We start from the raw sequence: 27,482 nt of genomic DNA, 5'->3' as shown, positions 1-27,482 counted from the left end.
TTATCCCCTGCCCTTGATGGTTGGAGTTTTTTTGTGTTCCTATGATTAAAAAGGTTATCGTTTTCATTTACTTTTATCCGTTGTTTCTCACTATAACTAAGTTTCAAATTATCTCTAATTTCTTCATATTCTTACTTGCTCGTTTGATTTGAGCTTGTTTCAATTGTTTTACTAATCTTCTTCATATTTTCTTTTCTTCTTACGCCTTCTTACAGCTGGCCCGTTTCTCTTATTTCTATGGCTTCCTCTAAATTTTCCCTACCTTTTTTTTGCCACCTTTTCCAACAGGTCCTCAAATTTCTCATTTCTAACTATAATGACTTTTTTTCTTCGTAAGTTTCGATATAGCATTTGCTAGGGGTCGTTCGGACTATAATGGCGAGCATATATCATTTTTTTTTTTTACGTTACTGGGACTGAAACAGACGGAGAGAGGGCGATGACGAGTGCAAATGTTAATGGAATAGTGTTCATATAGCGGGATGGCGAATAATATCAATTGTGTCTCTGGGATTAACGAAGCAAATATGTAATTTCACTAGGCCTCAAACTCAGCAGGGTATCTTTACTAGAAAAGAAATCGTAACTAGATGCACACTACACATTATATACTACGTACATATCGAAAAAAAAAGATTCATAATCTAGCAACCATAATTCATCAACTTACTCCACAATTCAGACAAGAAAACGCCAGCTCGACTTCATGTTTGATTCAAATCATTCAATTTTATATCCTGATCTCTAGGCCTTCCAGCTAAATTATGATATATCGTCAGTTAGGGATGCCATTCAGTGCAACGAAGTCAGCAATAAAACTCCGAGTAAAACTAGACAAACACAGAACAGCATCTAGTACTGGCCAGCTTTGTGAATATCGATTACTGAATGAAGACCTTTGTACGACAGCAATGGATGCTTGTCCATACTAACAATCTAGCAAATCATAGATACAAACTTCGACATTACAATAATAATACTACTTGAACATAATGTGCTTTTCTCCTGTGCTCTTATTGCTCGGATGCCTCGAGCCGACTTAGGTTGAGAAGGCTGCCCGGTGCCTCGTCACATCAGTCTCGATAGGAGGTGACTTTCCGTCTACCTCTACGCACAAACATGTGCCTAGCAATAAGTATATCTGCCTCTGGTGAGGCGAGCCACATTGGGCACGGGAGCCTCGGGTATTTGGCAACGCTTCAATGCAGTGCGAAGGTGAATAGACCCGTATATTCTTCCGGCTGTGTGCATGATTACAACGAAAATTCGACTCTAGCTCCGCGTATCATCAAGTGGCGTTACACCAGCCCTCCCAGTGACATGTTTCTTGCGACCAACTAGTGAGCCGGAGGCTCTAATATAATACTCTTCTTTCACTGACTGTCGCAGGCGCTAATGACTTCTTGTTTTGTTTATAGAATAGAGGCTCCTGTAGAATAATGCCAAGGTAATGGGCATTTGAATATGTTAAGACCATTTTCAACGGATTATTACAAAAAAGCAAGCATAAATTCTTGTGCGAGTGACAGTGTGTGACCCTGAATGCTTGTTACCCGGCTTAGACCACACATCAACTGTAAATGTAATCTCACGATTCTCTTGAAACGTGCATCTTCTTTCAATTGAAGACATATTTGGCAGATTTAGCTGGTCGAGTATATGTGTCCTATCTCAGATCGTAACCAAGGCTGATAATCGTGCTAAAATTCAGCGCTATGAGCCACATATGCACACAAAAGATCCGGATGCTTACATGAAATAATAAAGCAATTCGATCTTTTCAGAGCTAAAGAAGCGCTAAGCGTCATACATGTACCTCCTAGAGGGTGTACAGTGTATTTTCACCGTCCTTGATCATGAGCGACCTGGTATCCTTATAACGCCAGTTAGTCTTAACTCTTCCCGCCAGAGATGTACACAGTACCACCACCTGCCACTAGGTAAACACGTACAAGCAGGTAAACACCCACACTCCAAGCAAGTATCCTCCCAACCTCAAAAACAAAACCGACTGTTTCTATCTACTCACAAAACACCCATCAAGATGTGCGCTGTCGCACCCACCATCTATTCCTGCGGTAAGTCCTTCCTTCTCGAGATCTCGCTGAAAGGCCTCCAACTAACACATCCTAGGATACCAGAGAAAAAAGTTCGTGCCCTGTTATGCGTGGATAAATGTGTACGGACTGCTAGGGGTGAAATGTCCTTACTATTGCATTGAAGATACTTTATTAGCTGGCGAGTCATGCTTGAGTAAGTTATACATGGTCCTACTAGCAACGAACTTGAATGGCGGCACTGACGTGGAGGTATAGGATCTTCCTGTGCATGGCCTTCTAAGAGGAAGAGATGCACGAACAATTTTTCCAGTTGAGGAGGTCGAACGCTTCTGTGGTTCACCGCGCGACGGGTCTTCGGTTTTTATGATGGGGATAGTAAGGATCACGGTCTTTCCCCTCTGGCGTTATTTCTGCTCGGCTGAAATGATGGAGCTCATCGGATTATTAAATATTATGTTATCGAGCTGGAGCTGTTCATCAATAATAGGTATCTACTTTGAGATTAAGCTAGCACGTTCAAGGAACAAGCAGTGCGCAATTGCTGTACTTCCTTATTCAAGTTTGAATGTCTTGTGAGCCAGTGAATTACCCATTATCATTCTCTCATTATATAAAGGTCAGATTATGGTGATTATTCTCAGTCTAAAAACCAGTAGTGGTCTTCATAGAGCCTTAGAGAAGCCTTAGGGCATTGAAAAATTGTTCCGCGGATCCGCCCTGTTCCGAAAGATGAGCATTTCTCTGTATCTTTGACAATTGATAGTTGATGTATGAAGCCCTACTAGTTCCTCTATAGCCTTAATTTCTCTTCATGATTTTTGTCTTAGATAGCGAATTCAATGGGTTTCTCATCGTTCAGACCCAACTCCACCCATTCTGTACATGTTAGTAAAATTCGTATTCTCAATTTCCGCCTGGCAGTTTTTGCTAGAGCCGGTGCAGTTACACGCATTTGCTGTCCTGGCTGCAGGGTGCGCAAGAGCTATTCGACTGAAATCTCCTTTTTCAATGGGGCCCTTAGAGCCAGGATCAGATTCTAGATCGAGCCTCCGTATGACACCTGTTAGCAATTAATATCCTTTCGAGCTGAAAGACGAGCTGGTAACATCCAGGCCGTGAGTAGGTAAAGCTGGTCCGTGAATTTTTCTGGGGATTGTAAGCGGCAAAGAGGTCGACTTGAGTTCAGGTGGTTGGTGAGCAGAGTAGGTTGCGACCTTTTACGCTAGTGGAGACATGAGCCAGTGTGGGCATGTATCTTGGCCTGTCTTATTGGGGTAAGGACGGGATGGAGACAATTGTTCTACATTTCACACTGTGCGCACCCGACTACAAGAGATGTGAGTACATGTACGTACTGGTATGTACGAGAAGGTATAAGTACGACAGATGCTATGTAGATTGGTCACCTGCAATCAACCCTGGCACAGATAGTCGATAACACACATGGGGGATCCGGAGCGATCTAGCGGTTACCACTCGCCTCCCGGACACCGTGAGGTTGCGCCTAGGCTCGTACCCATCCCCTACTAGCAGCAAGCTACTCACGAGGTTGCATCAGGTCCTCCTATAGAAGGTCCATATGTAGTTCGATCCAGTGGTGGGGATAATATACATGGTGGCGTCCATCAATGCAACCTTTTGTTCCTTTTATACATGGAAGAAATAAACGTGAGGAGTAATAATAATACCTCGATGGTATCAAATTAATACGGACTCCTAATGCGCCAGATAATCGGAAACACTACATGTACGTACTCCCTGTCCCCAACTTAAGATATAACGAATATCGATCCCCATTCAATTCATGGCCCTTTGGGTTTCATTCCCCTAACCTGTTACTTCAATTTGTGACATTTTAAATAACACTCCATTTCATCGCTGAACCACTACAGTCTTTCGGGCTATTCTACACCGTATGTAGGATATATTTACATTCTAAACCATAGATAACATTAAAGACATTTACTCATGTACGAATGGTAACCGGCCCATTTCAATGTACAAGACTCAAGGCCAAAGTCAAATCCACTGATGACTTCAAGAAAGGGTTTAAACTTTCGTTTTGTGAGGTGGTCCCTAGGTTCAACGCAAAAAAACGAAGACAAGCCGACATTGTACATGACAAGGATCAAGCAAACGGCAAGAACACTGTAAAAGAACAAACCAGAACTTCTATTTTCCCCACTATCTATCAAGTATTATGCACTCACCTTAAAACCAACCGTACATAAAGTCTCCTTGAGCCCACCCATTATACGCTTGATCATCAAACCATGGACGCGTTGCTGGTTCGTTCCTGTCGACAGGGCCGGGTAGAAAGACATTTGTGGGCACTAATGTTTCATCCCTTGAACTTGAGCCCTCCAACATCGCCACAATGGTAGCAACGAAGTTATTCCGCTGGTCTAAAAGAGGTGACCTATTACGACGAATTCGCCTGTTCTTTAGGTCCTCCCGGAGCGAGGTATTCCCCACAAGGGAGTGTACCAAGGCTGTATGGTTAAACCTACACGCGAGGTGTAGGATATTCTTATCCTTGCGCATTTCTTCGTGGCCAATGATCCAAAGAAGGATCTTATACCGCTGGTCTAGGGTAATTTTCGAGCCAGAGCCCCCACGTGCGATTTTCTCACGCACGTAGCGGAGTACAGCCTCATCACAGGCGTTTCGGCCCCAGACATCGCGCGGGATGAAGGGGGAATGGGATGGATAGTTGGTCAATATTTTAACCATATCCAGGCGTCCTTCACGGATTGCTATGTGGAGCGGGGTACGCCCCCGACTGTCTCGATCTCTTGTCCGGGCTCCTACTGCTAAAGCACGCTCTAAAAGCCACATATCACCTCCCATGATGGCATGGTGGAGGATCCCACCCCATTCCTGGGCACGCCCTCCGGCGAAAAGCTTGAGTTCAACAGGGTTCCAGAGAACTTCATTCATATTATTCTCGGGAGAACTGCCCGGGTTTAGAAAAACGCAAAAGTCGTGGGCCGCGTAACTCTCCGCAAGAGGGTTTGTGACCACACAGACGGTTTCAGGTCCCTCCAAGATGACCCTATGCACAAGCTCTCTGTCCTTAGCAAGGGCAGCACGGTATACGTCATTAATCATTTTTACGTTATTCATATCCGGCTCGAACTGTTGGGTTATATGTTAGCTTCCGATCCATAATGCGACAAACTTAAAAGAAGATTTCGAAAAAATTACTCACCTCTACAACACTCGGTCGCCTTTTGTCGGAGCGTTCTACGGTATCGAAGTACCGGCCAGAGCTGTTTACGAGCAACCTTCCATTCCAGCATTCATGGCAGTTACAAGGTGCATTGACAACTTCTTCAGGACCAATTAGGTGGTCTGGTGGCCGCAATGTTCCAGACCCACGAAGGCTACCAATACCATACGTATTTCCATTTCCAATGGGGTTCTTCCCAGCGCTTGGGCTGGTTTCTTCGTGACTTGTCGTTGCGGGAGTGCTATTTCTCAATCTACCGTGTGAACCGCTGATTATTTGCGCGATTGGTAACAATTTAAAGCTACAAGACTTTATTGGATCCAATTTACTTCGCATCATAATAAGCATTGAGCCAGGAAGATAAAGTCATTGTGAGATCAAATACATACAGTTTTAACGCGAAATGCTAATAGAATCAAGTAATAGTGTGATGAGAAGACCTTCCCGTGAGGAAAAAAAAGGCTTCTGCGGACGAAGAAAAAAGAAAAAAAGAACAGAGATTAGTCAAACGGAAAGGCAAAAGAGAGAAACAACAGAACGTATCTCGAGGCTGGTAACCTTCAGGATGATTAGGATTCTTTATAAAGTATGGGCATCTTACGAGGCTTGAAGACCTTACAAACACAGTGCTTCCTGGACAGAAATAGGAAAAACAGATGCCTATTTATATGAAGAAGCTAAAAGATTCAAGCACGCTTTGAGATACTTTTTCTTGGCGGAAAGTATCTCTACAGCTCATGTAGAAGCAGATCTGAAAGAAAGAAACATTCATGGTCAACCATCGATCAAGAGAAAAGTGTGGGCCAGAGAGCTCAGAGATATTGTACGTTTTGAAAATTTTGACAATGCAGTTGGTAAGACAGAAAATCCCCCTGATGAAACCCCTTCACACAGAGACCGGTCTTGACAGAGGCTTCTTGTGTATAGACTGAAGATACTTTCTTCACTCGAGATGATCGGAAAGACTTCGGGAAGGGGTCTTAGAGAAATATGAAAGGTCAATAAACCTGCAGAGAGAAATATCTTTCCTGGAGAGAAATGCTTACGCTGAAAGTTTGACTAGTAACAGGAGATTTTTAACACGAAAGTTGGCTTTGAGACGTTCCTTGTACCAAGAGACGGCTTCTCACGCAAACTAACAAGATCCTGCTTCGCTCGAGGATATGTGTACAGAGGATTTGTTTACAAAGGCACCCTTTCTGTGTCCGAGAACACTCAAAATCAGTAAACCCGCAGAGAGAAAATCTGGTGCCCGAGATAAACTTACGTTCTAAGACTTTTTGATAACTATTCCTCACAAAAATGCCTTGGTGTGCGAGGTCTGTCGTGAAACTTTATTCAAGATCATGGAGCACAGGAGGAAGGTTGATACCAACAGATGGCTTACCTTTGATTGGGCTTTCAATTTCCCAACTCACTTGAGGGAAATGGAAACACGGAATTTAAAGGGGAAATCACGGCGGGTAGAGAAGTAGGTCGGGCGTGGGTTCGAACGTTTCTGTGAGAGGGAGAGTGTTTTGTTAATCGCGGTGCATCGAGACTTTTCAAACGAAATTTCATGAAACGTTTTGTGTGGATCATGGGTTTGTGGGATTGGGCAAGTACGACTAATCAATATTTGTGACGCTGAAACGGAATAGGGCTTGAACTACGATGTGTTCTGCAACTAGTGACACTTTTGTCGTTAAGAGCCTCGACGACATAAGCAACTCTGAGTCTCCCGCCCTTCTACTTCCTATCAGAGAAATATCTGGACATTGAGAAGTACGCTTTTGGCAAATTTTTGATATAGGTCATTTTTTTCAGGAAGATTGTTTTTAAAGCTTCTTTTGGTAGAGAATCCTAGCCTGGAATTACAAATTTAGGAATCGAATTCAGATCTAATATACTGTGTGGTTACGATAAAATATGCGCAGTGTTCTTTCCTCACAAGAAAAAATTCACTCTTGGCCGGTTATTCTCCTCTCTTGGCATACACTCAAATGCTGGAAAACCTAAGGTCTATTCCACCTTCAGAAGACGGAGGGACATTAGATCACAACAAAGTCGAAGAAGAATCACCCAAACGTCCACAAGACGAGAGAAGCTACCAAGACCGCCCACTCTACCCCTCCACCAGTGCCTCTCATCAGCAGTCAACGATCGACAGGCTAATATGCGTCGTGGGTAATGTGCGCTAAGCCGGTGCCATCGAGGAGTGGTGCTGTTTATCTATATTTTAGTGGGAAGCTTAAAACACCGGTGTTATGGTTCCTGTGCACCCATACATATGGACAGGGATAAAGGTCGCGAGTGCGACATGGTGGATCACTCGGGTTATGAGTGTTGCAACCGTGGGGCTGCGCAGCGGATGGGTGCACCATGATACCTCTGGCGCGAGATTGGGAAATGGAGTGTTAGGCTAGAAGGTCCGATTAATGAGAATAGGGGTGTTTTTGGTGGACTAAACGCGGGGTCGGCTGCGCCGCCGGGTTGGGGAAAAAAATTGAGACGTTGATTTTGCGAAGAGTCGGGAGTGAATTGAATGATTGGTGGTTCTCCTTTTTGTCAAAAATGGGCCTAGGACTAGTGGGCGGACTTTTTACACGTGCCGTGAAGGATTTGTCATGAGGGAGGCCGGGTTGGGTTGGGTGAGTGCTTCTTTGCTTGGGAAAGTAATTCTGTGCTCCCTCGCTGGTTTGAAGCGAAAAAAGGTTTTTTATTTCTTCTACTTTTTTTTCTCTTCTTCTACTATCTCTTCTCCCTTTTTTACCTATTTTTATTGCGGTGATCGAAAAGGAATCAAGAAAATTAAAAAGAAATAACTGCGCATGCCCTCCCATCTTCCTGATGATCTTCTTCCAATATCGATCAGGTACCCTTACAAAGTTAGTGCTTCTCACCAGTAAATAAATTGTACCCTCCAGCTGCAGATAAGGGCCAAAAGCCACATCCCTATACTTTCCAAATACTCGAGCAACTACATCATTTTCTCTGGTGATACAAAAAACCACCGGGATCGAGTGATATCTCATGATTTCTCTAAGTCCAGATCTACAACCACAACTACCACCAGCACGCGAGTCTCACCCACTTTCTCATAATACCGACACTCCCCGAAGTAGCAGCAGACCACAGCCATGACCACTAACCACCCCCGACCATGAAGAACACATATATAACACTACCTGCACAGCTCATCTAGGCCGTGCGAGCTGCGCACTCTATGTTACTTCAAAGCTCTAGCTGGACCGGGCGGACTACATTCTGTTGAGCTCCTGGAGGCCCGGGCTGTGCCGTTGCTTCTCATGGGTTACTGATATATTAACTTAAGAATGTCTAGCTGGATAGCTATGACTCTCACAGTTTGGTATTTGGCTAATAAACAGCACTTCACTTCTCACCTCGGGGCGAGGGAATTAGGCTTAATGACAGATTGGCTGACCACATCAATCGAGACCAGCAGAATCCCTCCAGCCCCCGGCCCCTCGCTGGAATAACAGCGGAATACAAGATACGTTAAACTGGGAACGACCTGGCGGATTCAGTTCACTGCCTCTCCCGCCTAGGCCTGTTATCTTATCTAGCAGATGCGGGAGCGCTAGCACTGACAAGTACCCCACTCACACCCGTGGCCAGCGCAGCGCGATAGTGAACTCAGACGTGCCTACTCTAGAGGGGTAAACAGAAAGGGAAGGGGTCATGATATCCATAGCCCTGGAGTGAGGAGGTGATGTTAGCGACGACGGGAGTCATGCTAATTCCAGGTGTGAAGATATTTCTCTTCCTCTTCCATTTGATGAGCGGTGGTGTATCTAGACATGTCCACTCTAAGAGAGATATCCTAAAGAGATTTTGAGGCAGATGGAACGAGCGTCATTCAACCCCCTCCATCAAGGCGCAGGGGTGGTTGTAATAAAAACGGTGCCTTTCTAATTTTGCGCTTGACGATCGCGATCGGCACACGCACAGTTATCAACTGTCTGCCTCTGCAAGATGCAATACTCTCCCAAATTATTATACAGACCCCTCGGGTTCCTGCAGCATGCAATAAGTGGTCAAAGGGTGATAAAGGGGTTTGGAAACTTGAAGCGAGGGGAAAGATGAGCTAATGTTGTTTCTATCTACTGAAAGCATCTTCACGTCGAATTCTCAACGACACTCATCTACCCGGAGATCATGGCCAAGTGATATATTATATCAGATGGGATGAACAGCCGGCCGTGCACAATGCATGTACCTATGGGATCTCCGATAATGATTCAGATTTTTTGTTTCGAGAACCCAAGGAAATGTCTGTGCAGCCGTTGTCTTGGAATTATGATGAGGAGGCCTGGGATAATTAGAGGGGTGAGGTTGAAATTGAGGCTTTGTTTGGCGCTACGTTAGTGGCCGTAGGGCTAGGGATAAGACATCTCTTCTATCGAACGTTCTACTCTACACGACCCCTGTATGGCCAGGCTAGGGTACGGGAATCCGGGGAACTATTCGGCAGCTAGACCAACTAGACGGGTACAGGTATTTATTTTAGACATGTGTCTGCTAGTAATCTCAGATCGTCTAGAGTAGAGTACTCTACCTCCAAAGGACCGAATGTTGTTTGCAGACGTATGTATGTATGTAACTGCAAACAAACTGGATTTACCCAGGTCCTGGGTGTAGCAGGAAGAAGACGAATGGAACGGACACAAGGGGCCAACGTGGTACATGGCAAGGGAATGATGAGAGTATTGGGTTAGTATTCATTTATTCAGTCGGGGATCCACGCGTATAACCGAGCCAGGATCGCCGTCATCTCGGAGCGATGAGAATCCTTCTCTCTCTCGACATTTCCATATCCCCTCTGCCCTATCATCACGGTCGTCGACAAACATCCAATTAACGCCCCCATCCATCTGTTCATCGTTGTCACTATCTTCACCTTTTGAAAACCGTTGTTCAGGGTTAGGGTCGCCGCAGTGATTGATACGTCACGTTCTGTTGAGCCGCAACACCACCACCACTACAAGTCGAAGACCCGATCACGAGTTCGCCGGGTCCACGGGTTCGCGTCTCTCAAACTGCGACCTTCTACTAAGCTCATCCACCAACTATCTACCCCTCTATAATGAGCACAGTACGTCTCTCCGAATCCCTCTCCACCGGAGCAACCCCCAACTGATCACTTCCTGCTAGACAAAAGGGACACTATACCTCCAGCGCCTTGAGCAGGCGCGGTGCAACGGGAACTGGGATGAAATCCCCGAGCTTGCCAGGAAGGTTCAAAAACATGCACCCGGCCGAAAATGTACCTCCACACGCCCCTCCCTCCCTCCTCCGTCCTCTGGGAAATAGAAACTAATTCAGAACGCCAGGTCTTGCCTTGACAGCAGCCACAGAAGCAAAGATCCATCAGCTACTTCCCCCACCATTACCTCATGAGTCGCCGTCAACAATCGTCTCTTATATCGTTTCTTTGGACGCGCTGCAGGATACGCTGCAGCAGGAGCTGGACCGAACTCCGGAGGCGGCGATAAGGTTGCCATCGCCTGCAGGAGGTGGGCCCAGCTCGACAGCCACGGCGGATGACATAGTGGAAGCGAGGGTGACGATTGCCTGGGCCTGTATGTTGAAGGGGGAATGGGAGGATGTGGTTAGGGTTATCCCGGGGGTCCGGGAGGTGTCGGAGGAGTTTGTGGGCGTGGGGAAGGCGAAGGATGGGTACATTGAGATTGCGAGGATAAAGTCGCTGGTTTTACAAGGTGCGTAGAAGAAGTAGTGATTAAATCGATAAGACCAAGATTTTTTTTTACTCTCTGGGCCGTTCATCCTGTGTGCTGGAATGTAATATCTGTCCTGGCTGGACGATCTCGGTGGTTTGTTTTGTGGCTTTGTCGACACCTGGAGATGGTTCAGACAGCAGGTACGGACAGTGATGGCTGGTGGGGGGCTATTTTGGATGTCTTTGTGGTATTGACTTGCTCCCGTAGGAATCGCTCTATCACATACAAACCCCAAAGATCTCTCGATTCCACTACAGCTCTATAAAACCGCAATTCGCCAGGCAGCTACCCTTCCCACAGCGTTACGTGCTTCGCCGTCAACTACAGAGTGGACTGAGCGAGCACTCTCTCATGCTGCACTCACGACATATCGATGCTGGTTGGAAAATAACTCTCCAGACATTCCTTCACCTCCAGCAACTGTTTGTCATATTACCCCACGGAAGCATGAGAAGCCCCGGGGCGAGTGGAAAACGGACTCAGAACAAGCGACACCATCATTGCCACCCACTATGGAGGATGCGGAATCAATACATGCGGCGATCGGGAAGTCACAGGTTGATGAAGCAACTATTTCGGGTGCATTCAAAGCGTTTCACAGATTTGTTTCCGAGCTCCCGCGACAGAAACAACCAACTCTCACATCCCCTAGCCAGGGAAGCGACCCGCTCAAAGATGCAGAAAGACGAGAAGTGTATCGCCATTACTTTCGGTTTCTTTCAGTGTTATTATTACCACCCACCCATCCAGATGCGCCTTATCCCCGAATACCCCCCAACGGCTCCGAAAACGCCTCTACGCTATCCCTAGTTTCTCCTGCTCAACCCGCCGGCACCCCTTCTCAAGTCCGCAATGAGTTGAATTTAGTACAAAATATCTATGAGGCCTACTTATTGAACACACATTCTTTCCCGGCTGCCGACACCTTTCATCAACTCATTGGCGAATTCGTCGATATCGTCTGTGAAAACTGGCGGGTCGCTGGGGGATCGGGTCTGGATGCGGAGGTTGTCAGTGAGTGTCTATACCGTGCCGCCACAAAGACGTTCCATTCACCGCGAATTCTGAGGCACTTGTTCTATGTTCTCACGTCAATGGGAAACTTGGCCGATGCTGTTCTTTCACTCGAAACGTATCTGGATTTGAGCGAAAATGCGGCTGAGAGAATTGCAAAGGGGAAAATTGAGAAGGATATTGATTCTTCTGCTATGGTTCTTACTACTGCGGCCGATGGCATAAGGATGCTCACAAAATACCTTGGTGAAGGTGCAAAGGCGTTGAAAATTGCCGGAAGATGTGAGAAGTGGACGCGCGATTGGAAGGTCAAAGATCCTTTGGTCCTTGGAATTGTGTATCGGGGTATCGGAACTGCGAATGCGGCGTGGGCGCGGCAGACGGTTATGGGTGAGGAGAGGAGCGAGATTCTTTTGTTCGCAAAGAAAGCTTTTGAGAAGAGCTTGAAAAGCGATCCTGAAGATATGGATGCTTATTATGGTATCGCAACGGTTCATGCCGACCTTGGCGATACCACCGCTGCAATAAAAAATTTGCGGAAGGCTTTGAAACGAATCGGAAATACCAGAAGGGAGCGAGGGAGAAAAGCTGCTGTGGGCCATGCCCTTTCAGTTCTGCTCTCTGCGCAGGAAGAGTTCGACGAGGCAGAAAAGATATGTACGAAGGCTTTGGTTCTTCTGTCCCCGTCTGACCCTACCACATTAAGCGTGGACGAGAAAACGCTTGCGCTGGAGCTGCAGATGACAAGAATGGCACTTCTAGAAGCTACTTCAGGACCCTTATCTGCTGTTGGGGGTGCTGAAACTCTATTGACACTTTATAACCGTCTTTTCCCACCACCTCTTGTTCCGCCGTCATCCCAATTCTCCCCGGAGCCTCCATCGACTGCCAAATCAAGCCGTAGACCCTCCACTGCTTCCCGCATCAGCAGAATATTCACCATGAAGCCCGCATATGAGAAGCAGTATTCCATCTCTGCGAATGACCTTTCCACTACACCAGCACCACTTGGATGCATCCCTCCAACACGCCCTGGGACTGGCAGACCAGATTCCAGCACATCGCAGTCCGTTCGGGTCCGCCAGAGATCTACATATCGCGGTGCGCCGCGAATTCGGGTTACGGCAACCGAGCCGATAGAAAGCATACCACCATCGTTGGCGGAGATCCAAGCTGCGGAAAGAAGCCGCAAGGGTAGGAGGTACTCGGTGAGCGGTGGAACCATAAGAAGGTCAAAAAGTGTCAAAAGCACATACTCGGTAGTTGGGACAAGCGTAGAAGATGAGATTCCCCCGTTGCCTAGCAGCACTGATATCTCATCGCCGGCAACACCGACGAGTAGCGGTGGGGACGAAAAGAAGGAGGGTGCGATGTTCAGCGTGCTGAAGAGTAAGCTGCAGAGAGTTCATAGTAATGGCACCTTCTCTCCCAGCGGCAGCTTCACACCCAGCCGTAATGGCACCAGTGGAACTTTCACCGGAAACGGCAGCGGGACGTTCACGCCTAAGACCACAGGAACTGCCACGCCAGTCTCTGTCTATGACGAAAAGCCGCAAAAGAACCTCCCAAACAATCTCCCCCGCTCCGCACTTCCAAACCCCATTGCACCAGTCCCAGTCACAGAAACTCCTACTCCTACTCGTAACATCTCCCGCCCCGTATACCTACCCGAGCCCGTCCTCCAAGAAGCAGCAGAGCGCCGCCGCTCAGAAGACACACTCCGAACTGTCTGGCTCTTCATGGCCGCCCTGTACCGCCGCTGCGGCTGGGTCAGCGACGCCCGGGACGCCGTCGAAGAGGCAGCCCTCATCGATACCCCCGCCTCCAGCGATGCCCCCAAAGAAGGCGGCTTCGGCGCCCGCATCGGCACATGGGGCGGCTGGGGCGAGCTGCAAGGCGAAGGCGCTGTCAACGTGGAGCGGGCTCTACAAGCGCTCGAGAATAAAGACTTATTCAATGCACAGCGCTACTTCGAGGCCGCGTTGGCGGCCGACATAAACTGTCCTGGCGCGATTGTTGGGCTCTCGCAGCTCCTGCTTGGACTCATTCCGAGTGAAGAGGCGCCAGTGGGGAGGAAAGAGACGGTACCGCTGAAGTCGCTGAGGGAGCTGGAGGAGGAGGCGGTCATGAGGGCGGCGAAACAGTCGCGGGCGGTGACGCTGCTGAGGGCGTGTACGGAGAGTCCGAGGGGGTGGGGGTGTTCTGAGGCGTGGTATTGTTTGGCGGAGGCGCTGGAGAGGGAGGGGGATGTGGAGGGGGCGAAGAGGGCGCTGTGGAGGGTGGTGGCGATTGAGGATGGGAGGGGCGTGAGGGATGGGAGGGTGGAGGTGCTGTAAAATAGTGGATTGGGTTTTGGGTTTCGGGTTGGGAGTTTTTAGATGGGTAGTGTTTTTTTTATTTTATTTTTTCTTTACTTCTTTTTTTCTCTACCTCTTTTTTTTCTTCACCTTTTAGTAGTTTCCCTAGTTTTTTTTCTAGTTTTTTTCTTTTTCTTTTGTACTGTAGGTAATTAGTTAGGTAATTTGTAAGGGAATAAATGGGTTAAAAAGGGAGCTGCGCGTGGTGTCTGTACATGTATTTATGTTGCTTTTTTGCTCTTTGTTCGTAAAGGTGTAGATATCGTTTGCATGTTGTGATACAAGTAGAATTTGGAGCCAGCTCTGTCTGCGCGAAGGGCCTATTGCAAAAGTTTTGAGTGTTTGACAACACTTTCTGTGCAGTAGATTGATAATAGGTCGACTGAACTCTATCAATGTTCAGGGTGTTCACGGTATGTGTGAAGAACCCTCTTTTAGGAAATTTTATTTTGACCGGTCTGCGAGAGCCTACCATTGGTCGAATTTTTTTAGAAAGGGACAACTTGGCGACCAAGCAACGCAACCGCCACCACCGCAATTTGACTCTTTTTCACTCCTGATCATTTTGAACCCCCCCAAAAATCCCTTTGAAGACTTCACAGCACTACTCAGATCAAGCAGGGAGCCAGCTCTATCCTGTGGTTATTTCTTTGTATTTTTAGTTAAATATTTAAATTTTTTAAGTGAAGATATGTGAAAGTTCTTCAGACTTCTTTCCAATATACAAATTGTGTGGCTAAGCCCATTGTAACTCTGAAAATCATTGGTCACCTTTGGTTGCCATGCGTGGCGCCCATATAATTTCGATCCAATCAATCGATGTTCTCGGTATTTAAGGTGCACACCTGTTCATTGGAGTCTTGAGTTTTATCTCGCCCGCTAGAGAGCTTACTCCGTTCGGCAAAACTGCGATATGAATATGGCGATGTTGCAACCTGGCAAGGTTACAACTAAATATGTGATTTTTGGGACCTGAATATCGTGGTTACAATTGGCATGTTCGGCTGCAACCACAATCTGGGACGTTGCGGGTGTAATTAGTAGTGGTAGTTCAAATATTTAGGTTGGAGCAAGATATTTTTTATCGTAATATTGGGCAGATAGTAGATTGAGAATGTTGACATTTTGTGGTCGCTAGAACACTACCACTAGGAAAAATATTGCATATTTTCTCAATATCACGATATTCGGCTGAATATCGTGTTGCCGAACGGAGTGTAACAATTACTGACACCCCCAAAAAATTTACCAATAGCCGGGATTGTACTAGCGTCAAAGTATATCCACGGTGGTTCACGGCTCATCACTTGTGTTTAAGCGTGATCGACGTAGATTTCAGCACGTTAACGATGTTAACTACTCACTCTTGAGCCTTTGAATCTCGAGATTTATAGCTCCAAAGGGAAGACGTGGTGGTTTCTTGTTGTTAATGCTTATGTGTTATCATTCCAACAGTGGGTTGAAATATTTGTATATGCCCTGAATAATAATAATCGATTTGGTCCCGGCTGAGTTGATGGTCTAAGGGATAAACATATGTAAAGCACGTAGCTACATAGAGTGAATAGATGTACTCCAGTGTATACCTATCTGAATTACATGTACTTCAAGTAGTTGTCGACGTGTCCTTATCCAAATTGAAGCTTCGTTGTAGGATGCAAACAGACATTTAACTTCCATAAAACACCGGTACAAACTTTATAATTTACATCGTCAGTATCTCACCACCACTGATATTACATCATGTAATCGATCCTTGCAGCAGTTATCTCAGACAAAACAGATGCTTGTGTGTTTTCGCCTTAAGCGCTGTCCAAGCATTGCAATGGCTGGAGAATATTGGGCCTCCAAAGATTGGCGTAAAACAGGCACAAGCCACAATATCAGCCGCAAATGTTTGGCAGCCTCGTATAAAAGCTCAAAGACATAAATGCGGGGAACTTATCTCGCGCACAATAGATGCCTTCCACCTCCACGGAACACCTCTCGGCGGAACATCTAAACATAAGAAGGGAAATATCGTCGTTATTAACTGGTCTCTTTACCTCTTGAATCGTTTTCACTCGCCAACCAACATCTGTTCCGGTGGAGGGAGAAGACCTACCTAGAACAGAACTCTATCCAACCTTCATACCATTTGAGAAATTTTCTTTAACTTGTCGGGGTTATCTCAATTCCTATGTCGTTATGGGTCGCAGACCGGAGGGGCCGTATTAGCAGAAAAGAACTAACCGTATGAGTTTTAATGACATGAAAAGACCCCCCAGCCTTATCAAGCTCACCTAAAGTCTACCAGCTGTCTATGCCTATACCTATGCCTCCGCGCAGCTCCCCAGAGCATCCAAAAGAATTACCATCGCACGAGGTACGTAAGCTTCGTAATGAAAATCTCCGAAATCTAAGCTTACTTAAAGCCTATCAGTCTATATCTCTACCTTTTTTCAGCTTCCCAGAAGAATTAACATCGCACGAGGTAAGCTTCGTAATGGAAATTCCCCAAGCCCAAGCTTACCTAAAGTCTGTCAGTCTTCTCTGCCTTTTTTCAGCTTCCCAGAGAATCTAGAAGAATCATCATCATCGTACGACGTACGTAAGCGCCGCAATGTCAGAAACCCCCGATTCCCACGAAAATCGTCACTTGGTGTCTCCTATCAGGGCGGTCCTCCTGAAGAATTCCATAACTACAAGCTAGAAACATGTTTCCATGAGGACTATGTGGTACACAACACGATTGGTGGAAAATCGACCTGGAAGCGTCTCGGGATTATTGGGGCTGGGGCAAGTGGGGAGATCTGGCTTGAGGAGGAACAGAAATCGGGGGAACTCAGGGCGGTCAAACAACTGCGCCGACGATTAAAATCGGATCATTTCACTCGAGAGCTGCTGGCTTTCGTTGATTTAAGAGAGGTAAGCGTTCTAAAAGAATCGATTTATAGGTATCAGGGTCAACGGGAGGTAATTTCATTATTTAGTATTCCCACTTAGTCGTAAAATTTCTTGGCTGGTACGAAAATAGAGATGATATATTTCTCGCAATGGAATACATTGGGCACGGAAACTTAGCGGAATATATCAGGAGCCAAAGTAAGTCGGTAGAGTTCGAAGTGAAAGAAATCACGAAACAAATCTTGGAAGGGCTGGATGTTCTTCATACGAAAGAAATTTGTCATCGTGATTTGAAGCCTGAGGTGTGTGATCATCTTCCTGCCCTTAATAACCGTATACCTTCTCGGGCTGGTAACACAGACACTGATATAAGGTTTTGACAGAATGTTCTGATGGCTTCTATTCATCCTATTTGGGTCAAGATCGCCGACTTTGGGATATCGAAGCAGACAAAGAACACCTTCCTACGGACTAGGTGCGGAACTGATGGATATCTTGCACCTGAACTCATGGGAATATTTCATGGGCAAAAAACATTCACCCACGCACTTGACATATGGTCATTAGGTTGCATGGTCTACGAAATGTGTACTTCACTCAAGCCGTTTCACCACTTGGAAAGCAGCACTGGGACCGATACATCCCCACACACTGGCTTAGAGAAATCCGGAAAGCAGTCCTTTCTTGACATTACGTCACTTATCGAATATTGTAAAGGAGCTATGGACTTCCCAAGTCAAGCCCTAGAAGAATCCAGAGTAAGTAGAGAAGGTATAACTTTTATCAAAAGTCTTTTAATTGCGGCACCAGAGGACCGGGAAACTGCAGACAGCGCTCTTCAAAGCCCATGGCTGAAGGGGTACGCCGATTATTGGCTTCAGTGCCTGGAAGCCGAATTCTCGAGTCTCGGTGCGAACTTAGACCCAAAGAGGAGGGAAGACCTATTTCTACGGAAAGCCGGTAAAGTTGACATCATGAAACATCTATCAATGTGGGAGTGGGTGTTTCCAGACTTGTTACGGAAAGCCGTAGAGAAGGGACGTAACCTAGCTACCACCATGCTCCTACAATATCCAAGGTGCCGCGAGTTGGTGGGCCCATCAGCCCGTGGAAAGATGTTCCAATCAGCAGCAGAGGCCGGATATCTGGATACAATGAATATACTCGTGCATTACAGGATGAACATTAATGCTCTTATTGACGGCGAAACCGTTTTGGGGTGGTTGTTTAAGTTTAGACACCACGATATGGTTGAGATCCTTTTGAGAAACCAACGCGTAGGAACTCGAGATATATTGCAAGCCGCAGCCGAGGGTGGATATACCGACTCTGTTCTATTCCTATTAGAAAACAATTTCGATGTGAATACACCAGCTGCAGAAAATGGAGGCCGAACAGCACTCCAAGCAGCTGCTGGAGCAGGGAAAATGCATATTGTGAGGATACTAGCGGATAGAGGCGCCGATATAAATGCTGCAGCAGCAGAAGAATATGGTCGGACAGCGCTACAAGCGGCTGCGGAAGGTGGACATGCCGATATCGTCACGCTACTATTGAAAAATGGGGCCGATGCGAATGCGGCACCCGGATCATATAAAGGCCTGACAGCCCTCGAAGCGGCAAACAATAGTAGGAATCGTAAGATTATCAGATTAATTAAAGGTAACTGATTTTTGGTCCCTGAACTCTACGGTATTTCGGTTGTTTCTAACAATGGCGATCAAGAATCTTTGGGTAATGATCATATCACGAGTGAATTCGTCGAATATTCGGCATATTAGGAGATATAAGGCATAATTACAACGGAAAGGCTCCACTCCGTGCGAACGATAGATAGGAACATACCACCTCCTCCTGCTCCCACGTCTCTACACACTTATGCAGTGGCGTCAACACCAAGGGAATCGTATTATGAACTCGTTGAATGGCTTGATGGAAATAATGATAACTGAGGAAGACCGTTTTTCCTTTTCCTTTTTTCCTCCCCCGCCCTCCACCTTTTTTTATATATATTTTTTTCTCCGGATTCTTTACATACTACATCGTACCTATATTTCTGTCCTACTGCTGTCTCCCCAACGTATCTCTCAAGCTGCACGTTGGATACATCTATGTACCTATATGTACATACACTTACTGAGTACATGTAGTAGTAAGTACCTCGGGCTATACATGTAGCTAGTTACAAACACTGAATATCACTCGCAAAGTACTAACTACATACATGTAGTACCACATAATATATGTACATGTAGCTTAGGGTACATTCCGCCAGAGCACAAGTATACAGGGTACATGTATCAAGAACACTCGAACATGCAACAGTATCAATGATCGATTCCTTCCAAACAAAAACAACATACCGTCCCCAATTATGCACTAGAAAAAGATTCTGTAAAGGTACATAAATTAGGAACGGGGGCGGACGCTAGTATCCAAGGCTGTAGTAGTGCATGTGATTTGAAGGACTACAGACACTCAATCGGAATATTACCGTTTTTATATACGAGCATAACTACAAACGTGTGGTAGTTCGAATACCGCCGGCATGAACACCGAAGGAAGGAAGTGAATACACTGACACGATGTTTTCCTCCCCGCTGCCCTATCCCCGAATGGGTTGTAAGGAACGGTTTTCGCTATTATTTTGGCGTTGTTGATGGTGGTACGGGTGGATGGATGGATAGATGGGTTATACTGAATAAATTATACCGAGCTTGGTACTATAGGGCGATGGATTGTCTATCGAACGTACAAACCAAGTGAAGGGGAGTAGTCTTACTTGGATCAATCAATAATACGCATGCAGCTTGGACAGCTACCTGAGCAAACCTCCATTCCAGTGAAAAACCTTTATATCGAAAGTAGCTTCCCTCACGAACCAGACGCAATTGCCGTTTCTTTGTCTTCGCCGATTATATATGCAACCCAAGGGCAGGCTTGAATAAAGAGAGTTACTTTAATTTTTATCATTATGTACCGAGTTATTTTCTTCCCCACAGCTTCGTAAGACTCATCCCATCAGTCCCGCTCCACATAAAACCTCATTCACATCCCAACCAACCCTTAGTAAAGATGAACAAAATTAAGCAAAGAAGATGTCACAAGCAAGCCCACAAACTACAAGACAAACAAGGACGTTGACATCATCTCAATAAACAAAAGTATGACGCCCGAAAAGAAGCTGGGTATGGTATTTTAAGCCTTCTTCATCTGTCTCTTGGCGGCTTTTCTTCCCTCCTTCTCCCGTTCCTTCTCGAGGAACTTCTTCTGGTCCTCAGCACTCATGTTCCTCAGCTTCTCCTCGCGCTCCTTTTTCTTCTCCTCGTCACGCTTCATCATGCGCTCCTCGGCCTTTTCTTCATCAGCGATCTTTTGGAGCTTACGGATCTCCTCGTCACGAACGGACTTGACCTTTCGGAGAACTTCAGGACGGAAGTGGGCGGTGAGAACAAGGTGATCAACGAGACGGATAAAGGCGGATACAAGTGCAGGGATCGCGGCAGCAGACTTTTCAGATGAGGGAAGAGTAAGCTTGAGGGAGATGCGCTTCTTGGGGACGGTTTCTTTGAGTCTATCGATATTGTTAGAATGATAATCTCGAAGTGCAAATTTTAGGAAAACTTACTCCATGGGCTTGTCAACAGGCTGGTCGGTGACGATCAAGTACTCCAAAACATCCTGGCAGTCGATGACGGCATCCTTAAGCTCCTTGAACAAAACAGTGTCGCCAATCTCCTTGCTCTCGCTCATGACCGCAAGCCAGCTCGGAAGGCCTTCCCAATCCTTGGTAGTGGTCAAAGAGAGATCATAACGTTCGTCGCGCCATCTCTTCATGTCACGCTTGTTTACGAGGGCCCAGACGAAGTTGTCAAATTTGCTGTTGTGTCCACCACCCTGCTTGCCAGCATCCTGTCCGTCGAAGGGAGAGATCGTGATGGTAGCACTGTCAGTCGGGTCGGGAACGCTATCGAGGAAGAAGGAAAACAACTGTTCGCCGATCCAGGCAACGGGGTTGTTACGGCGCTGAAGCTTGATGGTGGTGTGCATAAAGGCAATGTTCTGACGTCCGGAAGCGTATGAGATGAACTCGAGCGCATGGTTTTCCTTGATGGCCAACTCGGGGTTGAAATCCTTTGCGACACCCAATTCACCGGTAGGACTGGTGTTGAGCGTGTTCGCCCTTCCGATCTGATTGAATCCAACGTATGCGAACTCTTGTGTCAGGACCGGCGTGATGGAGGAAATAAATTTCTTTGCAATTGCTCGGTTGCGACGGATACCCCAGACATGAGTGCCGATGACGAAGAGCAACAGAATCCCGACGTAGCCTTCAAACTTGAAGTCGCTAAGCTCAGCACGCTCCCACACTGCGTACCAAGGGCCCGTGGACACCGGAAGACCAGTTGGTGAAGATGCAATTGATGATACAGGAGATATCGATGCGGCAGCAACTGGAGAGGGTGTTGCCACAGATGGGGTTGCGAAGTCTGCGAAATCTAATGTGGGGTTAGCTTAAGGCCAGATTGCGATACACGAAACAAAACCCACAGCGAATTGAAGAGTAGAACGACACCTCCCCTCAGATGGAATTGCTGGAGTAAGAAATTTAAACATACCGTCATCAGACGCAACCACAGGAGCCTGATCCTTTTCACCTCCGAAGAGTGAACCAATGAATTCCGCCATGATTAAAAGGTACCAATTGCAATTAAAGCCGATGAAGAACAGAAAAGAGCCTCTATCGAGGAAGAAGAAAGAAGGAGATGAAGGACAGAGGAGAGGGAGAAAAGGAGTTGTCGAATAGAGGTGGAAGATAGAAGAAGGCAGTAGTGGCAGGGATTCTGCCCAGGTAGGTAAACGTCGTTCTAACCAGGAGGTGAGGTCTGTCCTTTCCCCGGGTTCACAGTTTTAACCGGGCGAAATGTTGAGCCGCCAACGCCCCACGTGCAGGGACTGGACAACCGAGTGAGAGTGTGTGTGGCGCAACCCACCCACCTCAACGCTGTGGCCACCACCTCAAATTGCGTGCACCAGAGACATGGTCCATGCATGGATCCAGTTTCAACGACCGCAGATTTCAAAGGTTTTAAACAAAGTGTCTGGGGGCGCACAATGTAGAAACAGTTTGGTCAGAAAATCTACCTACTAACTACACGGGTACCCTGTGACATGCGCAGTGTGACTTGTTGGATTTCTCTCCATCTTTGACTGAACATACAGCTTAAAAAGAAAGAAAAGGACATGGATACTCGAGTTGTTTGAGACCTTATTACGGTTTATATACTCATATGGCTTCTAGATAATACTCAATTTCAATCAATGCTATCATTTCACCAAACACACATCCCAAACCTCGAGTTTCTCAACCCGCTGTCCAGGCCAGACAGCTCAAATAAAGAACCTCAAACTCTCCACTCTCTCAACACCTTATTGCAGTCAATACTCAGACCACATTCATGGACATCTAACCTCAGCAACTAAAGAAACGCACCCATTGAGATCTCATACGAAATATATATCCCATTATCAAGCCATTGCACCTACAACTCACTCACCAAACACAAAAATCAAATATCAAATATCAACCATCTAAACACAAATATCGGATTTAAAACCGCTTCTATTCACCTAAGTACTCACTGCTATACAAAGCGCCCCTCTCTAACAGCCCCCTCCCCCATATTCTTTCCGCCATCTCTCTAGAAAAAGGTCTTCTTTCCCTATACCCGCAATCCCCATCAGCGCCCATTCCCCCCGCAAACAACCCCCAAACCACCACCCCACGAGTAAGGGACAACTTACAGCAACCATCCTCGACATGCCCCACACACTGCCGGTGACGCCGAGGCCCATGATGATGAAGTACGGGGTGAGCAAGTACGGGCTCCTCGGGGTCTACACCACCACCCATCACCACACACCCATTAGCCCACATCCACATCCATCCACACCTCACATCCCACACCTCACACACCCAGACAGACAAAAGGCGAAGATACGAACCTTAACCCACTGGCGCAACCCGTCTTTGCGCTGGAACAGGCGCTGGTAGTACGGCACGCGGTTTTCGCGGTAGAGGAAACTTTTTTTTACCCGCCCGAAAGGTTAGCCGAGTGCTCTGCCCTCCTCTGCACCACAGCAACAAGGGAGGGGGGGGGAGGATACGCACGCCATTGCGAATTATAAGTGTGTATTTGGTGAGCGGAGAGTTGTATGTTGTTGCGATGATGGAAGCGAAGGCGAGTGAGTGGTTTGGTGGGGTGCGGGAATGGTTCGATCAGGAATCGGATGGTTCGGTCGGGTTCTCCTCCCACTCCACATGCCCGGGGGGCGGTGGGCTCGTTGCTGAGTCAGCAGCAGCAGCTAGCTCCATACTAGTAAGTAGCCGTGCGCTTATCAGATCCCACCACTACCACAGAAGACAGACACAGACAGAGAGAGAGAGCTTCCGGCCCGCAGCACCACAGCAAAGATGAGTTTCTACTTCGCCATCGTCGGCACAAAGGACAACCCGCTGTACGAAGCCGAGTTCGGCACGTCCAAGCAAGGCGGTGATGGGGTCGCACGCGTACGTTTCTCCGGTCCCCCCCCCCCTCCCCCCGCGGGCACATTCACCCCCCACGTCCCGAGAGAACAGGAGCGAATGGGATGGTGGAGTGGAAGATGCTAACGGCGGAGTTCACAGTTCCGTGAGGAGCAGCGCCCAATGAACCAGTTCATCGTGCACTCCTCCCTCGACATCATCGAGGAGGTGCAGTGGGCCAGCAGCACAATGTACATGAAGTGCGTCGACCGCTTCAACAACCTGTTTGTGTCGTGCTTCTTGACCGCTGGCAGTACGTCCCCCCCCCCCCCCCCCCCCCCCAGAAAGAGGAGAGGGAAGATAGGGGGCTAATTGGGGATGTGTGCACACACAGATATCAAGTTCCTCCTGCTGCACGACACAAAGGCCGACGACGCCATCCGCCAGTTCTTCACGGACGCGTACGAGCTGTACGCAAAGACGCTCATGAACCCGTTCTACGAGGTGGACATGCGCATCGTGAGCTTGGTCTTTGATGCGCGCATCCGGAATGCGGCGAGGAAGTATCTGTAGGCTGTAGCTAGATGGAGGGCAATTGCTGTGTGTAGGCGTTATGGGAGCTACTACTAGTCCTTTTTTTTTTTTTTATTGGCTTTTGCTTTTGGCTTTGAGCTTGCGCTTTTGGGAATTTAATACAGTGCAATTATATCATATGGCTTTTTTTTCTTGTGCGTGTGCGCGTGTGTAATGATTGCTTTACCGGTTTTTTGGAGGGAGGGGGAGGGGTTGAGGGGGCTTGTAGGTACATAGGTAACTCTAGGTTTGATATCGTGGGCAGCGAGCGGCCCTTGCATGGCATCTTCTGCCTAGAGTGACAGCCATACCTACATGTGTGAAGTGCACCGTACCTGGATACCTACCTGGATACTCTCCAACGTGGGCTCACCAGGTCACAACGTGAAATCCAAAGGGCCCTCCCCTACATCGGTACAGTATCGGAAACCGGTAATGCAGGCTATCGTGGGTGGGGGCATCTCCGCGAATCAAGCCACGGCCGTCACGGCGCCCGTCACGCTACAGTGCCTTGGAATTCGCATACAGGCGGCCGTTCTCGGGGTCCGGAGCCTCAGTTTGTAGGTTTCAGATACTCTGGCGTCCCCCTCCCTCCCTTCCTTCTCGTGGGCGCTACATTGACGTAGGTGGGCAGAACCGAGCAGAGGAGGCGGTGAGCGAGCGTGCCCTCGGTACCGTGGGCGTGGTTGTTTCAAAAATCCCCCCCTCGCTGGGTATGCCGTCATTTCGTTAGAGAGGGGATCCTATCATATCAATTGCGTAGTGCTCGTCAGGTACCCTTCATGCGAGGGGGTCCGAGGGGGTTCGAGGAGGGTCACGATCGAGGACGAACGTGCAGCCAGGGTTGAGAGGCACATGCTGTGTGGTGAATGCCTTTTTTTTTTTTTTTTTTTTTCCATCGTGCGCAGTGGATCAATCATAGCAAGGGAGGGAGAGGGGAGGGGGTTTTCACGAATCACATCCAGCTGTGTATTTTACGAGGAATCGTCTAGAGCAGAGAGTAGAGAAGCTATGTTGTTATGGGCTACAGACAACACCCCCAAGAGCTGGACTGAGCTCTCTCTCCTTCCGGCCACTGTTTGGCCGATACGCCACACCCCCCTGCCAAGTGCCGTGTGCCACCCGTCACCGCAGCAACCATCGACAAACAACGAGGAGCAACAACCACACGTTAACCGCCGCCCGACTGCCAACCTCCTGCATTTGGATCGACTACACCACACTTCACTACGACAACACGGGTGTCTGTCTGCATTCCTCTACCTTACTCACTCACTCACTCACTCACTCACTCACTCACCTACTCGCCCACCCCTCCCTCACCCCCCTAGGCCTCATTCTTCACGATATCACGATAACGAATTCTTTTCACGTACCTAAGACAACTCTCCCTCCCCCTCCCAGCTGCATTCCGCCAATCATGGCACCCGCAGTCTCCACCCTATCCGGTCGTGCCGACGGCTCCCTCGTCCAGCTCCTGGCCCGTATCGACGCCGATATCTCCACTCTCACGGCCCGTGCCCTCTCGGCCTTCAACGAGCTCCTCTCGCACGACAGTCCTCTCTCCGCTCGCTCCGACCTTGCCCCCCGCTCCGAGCTCGAGCCTCGCAACAACAACGGCCCCTATGTCCACCCCAAATCCATGAGCGCCGGCGTCCTCGTCATTTTCTCGCTCCTCGGCGCCTCGATCGGCCTCCTCGTCCTCTGGCTCTTCGTCATGAAAGGCGGCTTCATCTGGAAGCCCACCGACTGGGAGGACTACAAGTCGTCCGTGCTCCGCCGCCCCGGCGAACGTCCCGACGACGCAATCACCGTCTTCTCTGACGGCTCGACGCGCCGCGCCGGCGGCAGCACAGCTGGCGCGCGAACGGTCGTCCTCGGCGAGCTCGACACAACATATACAAAGTCGCACGTCCACAAGACCTTCGGCCCGCGCCCAATGGGCAAGAAGAAGACGTCGGTGTGGGGCACGGGCGAAGGAAGTATCTGGGGGCGCCTGCGCGGTGGTGGCCTGAACGACAACGATACGGTGGTTATGCGCGAGAAGGAGATGCGACAGGTCAGTGGTGGTGGGCGCAGCTTCGTTGATAAGCAGGAGCCTGCGAGGCCGAGGGGCTGGAAGCCGGAGGACTCGGATCTCTCGGGATATCCAGATCTGGGACGCGGTGAGACGACGGTGCGCCATCCGGCAAAGGTGCGGCACTCGAAATCAAGGGCGGCGGCGTCGGCGGCGCCTGCGAGCAGGCCTGGTCGGGTAAAGTCAACAAGGACACAGAAGCCTCCGCCTCAGCCGAGGAGGATCCCATCACCAGAGGAGGAATATACAAGCTCGGATACCGATACGGAGAGTGACACCGAGAGCGAGTCCGACAGCGACGATGACAGCATTGACCAGAGTCAGCTCGGGATGGCGAAGGGAAACAAGACCTATGCTCACCCGCTGCCGATGGAGAACATTCTTGCTGGGAGGTCGCAGGCGCCGATTGAGCGCAATGGAGGTGGCGCAGGCGGGACCTATGGTAGTGGTGTACCGGTTGGCCACTTGGTGCCTGTTGGTCCTAGGGCGCTTGTCCATGGTGGTAGTAGGGAGATGGTAAGAGCTGGTAGGGGATACAGGAAGGGGAGCGAGGGGAGCTTGTCGAGCATGGATAGCATTGGCAGCAGCAGGGTTTAGGCAGCTAGCTGAACGCCTTATGATTAATGAGGGAATGGGTTTCTTTTGTAGGGCGAGATTGATATCCTCTTGTGCTTTTGTTTCTTTCTTTCTTGGGTTTTGTTCTCTATGTGAACATGTCGGCTTGGCATTTATACCTTTTTTTTTTTATATTTTTTCTTTGTGTCTTTCCTTCGGGATCATGGGCAGGCGGGTTTATTTTCTTAGCTGGCAGCGGGGGTCGACACCAAAAAATAAAAATTTAGCATACATGAATGTATGATTCCAAGTGTATTATGTTTTGCGGAAGTGTTGGCACAGTTGGGTTCCAGGATCCTTGCAGGGGTTGCCCGGTTAGCGCGGGACGAGTGAGAAACTGTGAAGAAGGAGCTCTCCAATGACTAAACGCTTACCGGAAAATAAAGAATGGTCTCAAAATA

The 27,482-nt window shown here is 48.0% G+C and overlaps 6 protein-coding genes across 6 annotated transcripts; 4 read left to right on the top strand and 2 right to left on the bottom strand.

Moving 5' to 3' along the window:
• Nucleotides 1–4,271: 4,271 nt before the first annotated feature.
• Nucleotides 4,272–5,662, bottom strand: H6S33_007678 (uncharacterized protein; the record flags this gene model as incomplete). Its single annotated transcript, XM_044839348.1, has 3 exons — nt 4,272–5,198; nt 5,272–5,560; nt 5,622–5,662. 3 exons carry the CDS (start codon nt 5,660–5,662, stop codon nt 4,272–4,274), a joined length of 1,257 nt encoding a protein of 418 aa, XP_044688551.1.
• Nucleotides 5,663–10,378: 4,716 nt separating this feature from the next.
• Nucleotides 10,379–14,383, top strand: H6S33_007677 (uncharacterized protein; the record flags this gene model as incomplete). The annotated part of the gene is made up of 4 exons (XM_044839347.1): nt 10,379–10,387; nt 10,447–10,558; nt 10,626–11,012; nt 11,241–14,383. 4 exons carry the CDS (start codon nt 10,379–10,381, stop codon nt 14,381–14,383), a joined length of 3,651 nt encoding a protein of 1,216 aa, XP_044688550.1.
• Nucleotides 14,384–16,583: 2,200 nt separating this feature from the next.
• Nucleotides 16,584–19,071, top strand: H6S33_007676 (uncharacterized protein; the record flags this gene model as incomplete). The annotated part of the gene is made up of 7 exons (XM_044839345.1): nt 16,584–16,637; nt 16,701–16,769; nt 16,827–16,877; nt 16,931–17,311; nt 17,377–17,592; nt 17,674–18,952; nt 19,016–19,071. 7 exons carry the CDS (start codon nt 16,584–16,586, stop codon nt 19,069–19,071), a joined length of 2,106 nt encoding a protein of 701 aa, XP_044688549.1.
• A 1,417-nt stretch (nt 19,072–20,488) lies between these two features.
• On the bottom strand, nt 20,489–21,979 carry H6S33_007675 (uncharacterized protein; the record flags this gene model as incomplete). Its single annotated transcript, XM_044839344.1, has 3 exons — nt 20,489–20,864; nt 20,919–21,789; nt 21,910–21,979. The coding sequence occupies 3 exons, from the start codon at nt 21,977–21,979 to the stop codon at nt 20,489–20,491; spliced, it is 1,317 nt and encodes a 438-aa protein (XP_044688548.1).
• Nucleotides 21,980–23,765: 1,786 nt separating this feature from the next.
• On the top strand, nt 23,766–24,389 carry H6S33_007674 (uncharacterized protein; the record flags this gene model as incomplete). Its single annotated transcript, XM_044839343.1, has 3 exons — nt 23,766–23,861; nt 23,979–24,129; nt 24,211–24,389. 3 exons carry the CDS (start codon nt 23,766–23,768, stop codon nt 24,387–24,389), a joined length of 426 nt encoding a protein of 141 aa, XP_044688547.1.
• Nucleotides 24,390–25,809: 1,420 nt separating this feature from the next.
• On the top strand, nt 25,810–27,063 carry H6S33_007673 (uncharacterized protein; the record flags this gene model as incomplete). Its single annotated transcript, XM_044839342.1, has 1 exon — nt 25,810–27,063. The coding sequence occupies one exon, from the start codon at nt 25,810–25,812 to the stop codon at nt 27,061–27,063; it is 1,254 nt and encodes a 417-aa protein (XP_044688546.1).
• Nucleotides 27,064–27,482: the final 419 nt, after the last annotated feature.

The sequence above is a fragment of the Morchella sextelata genome (genome assembly GCF_020137385.1).
Source record: "Morchella sextelata strain SCLS chromosome Unknown scls_24, whole genome shotgun sequence".
Taxonomy (NCBI): domain Eukaryota; kingdom Fungi; phylum Ascomycota; class Pezizomycetes; order Pezizales; family Morchellaceae; genus Morchella; species Morchella sextelata.
The sequence above is the reverse complement of the archived record's forward strand: the minus strand, read 5'-3'. Positions and strand labels throughout refer to the sequence as shown.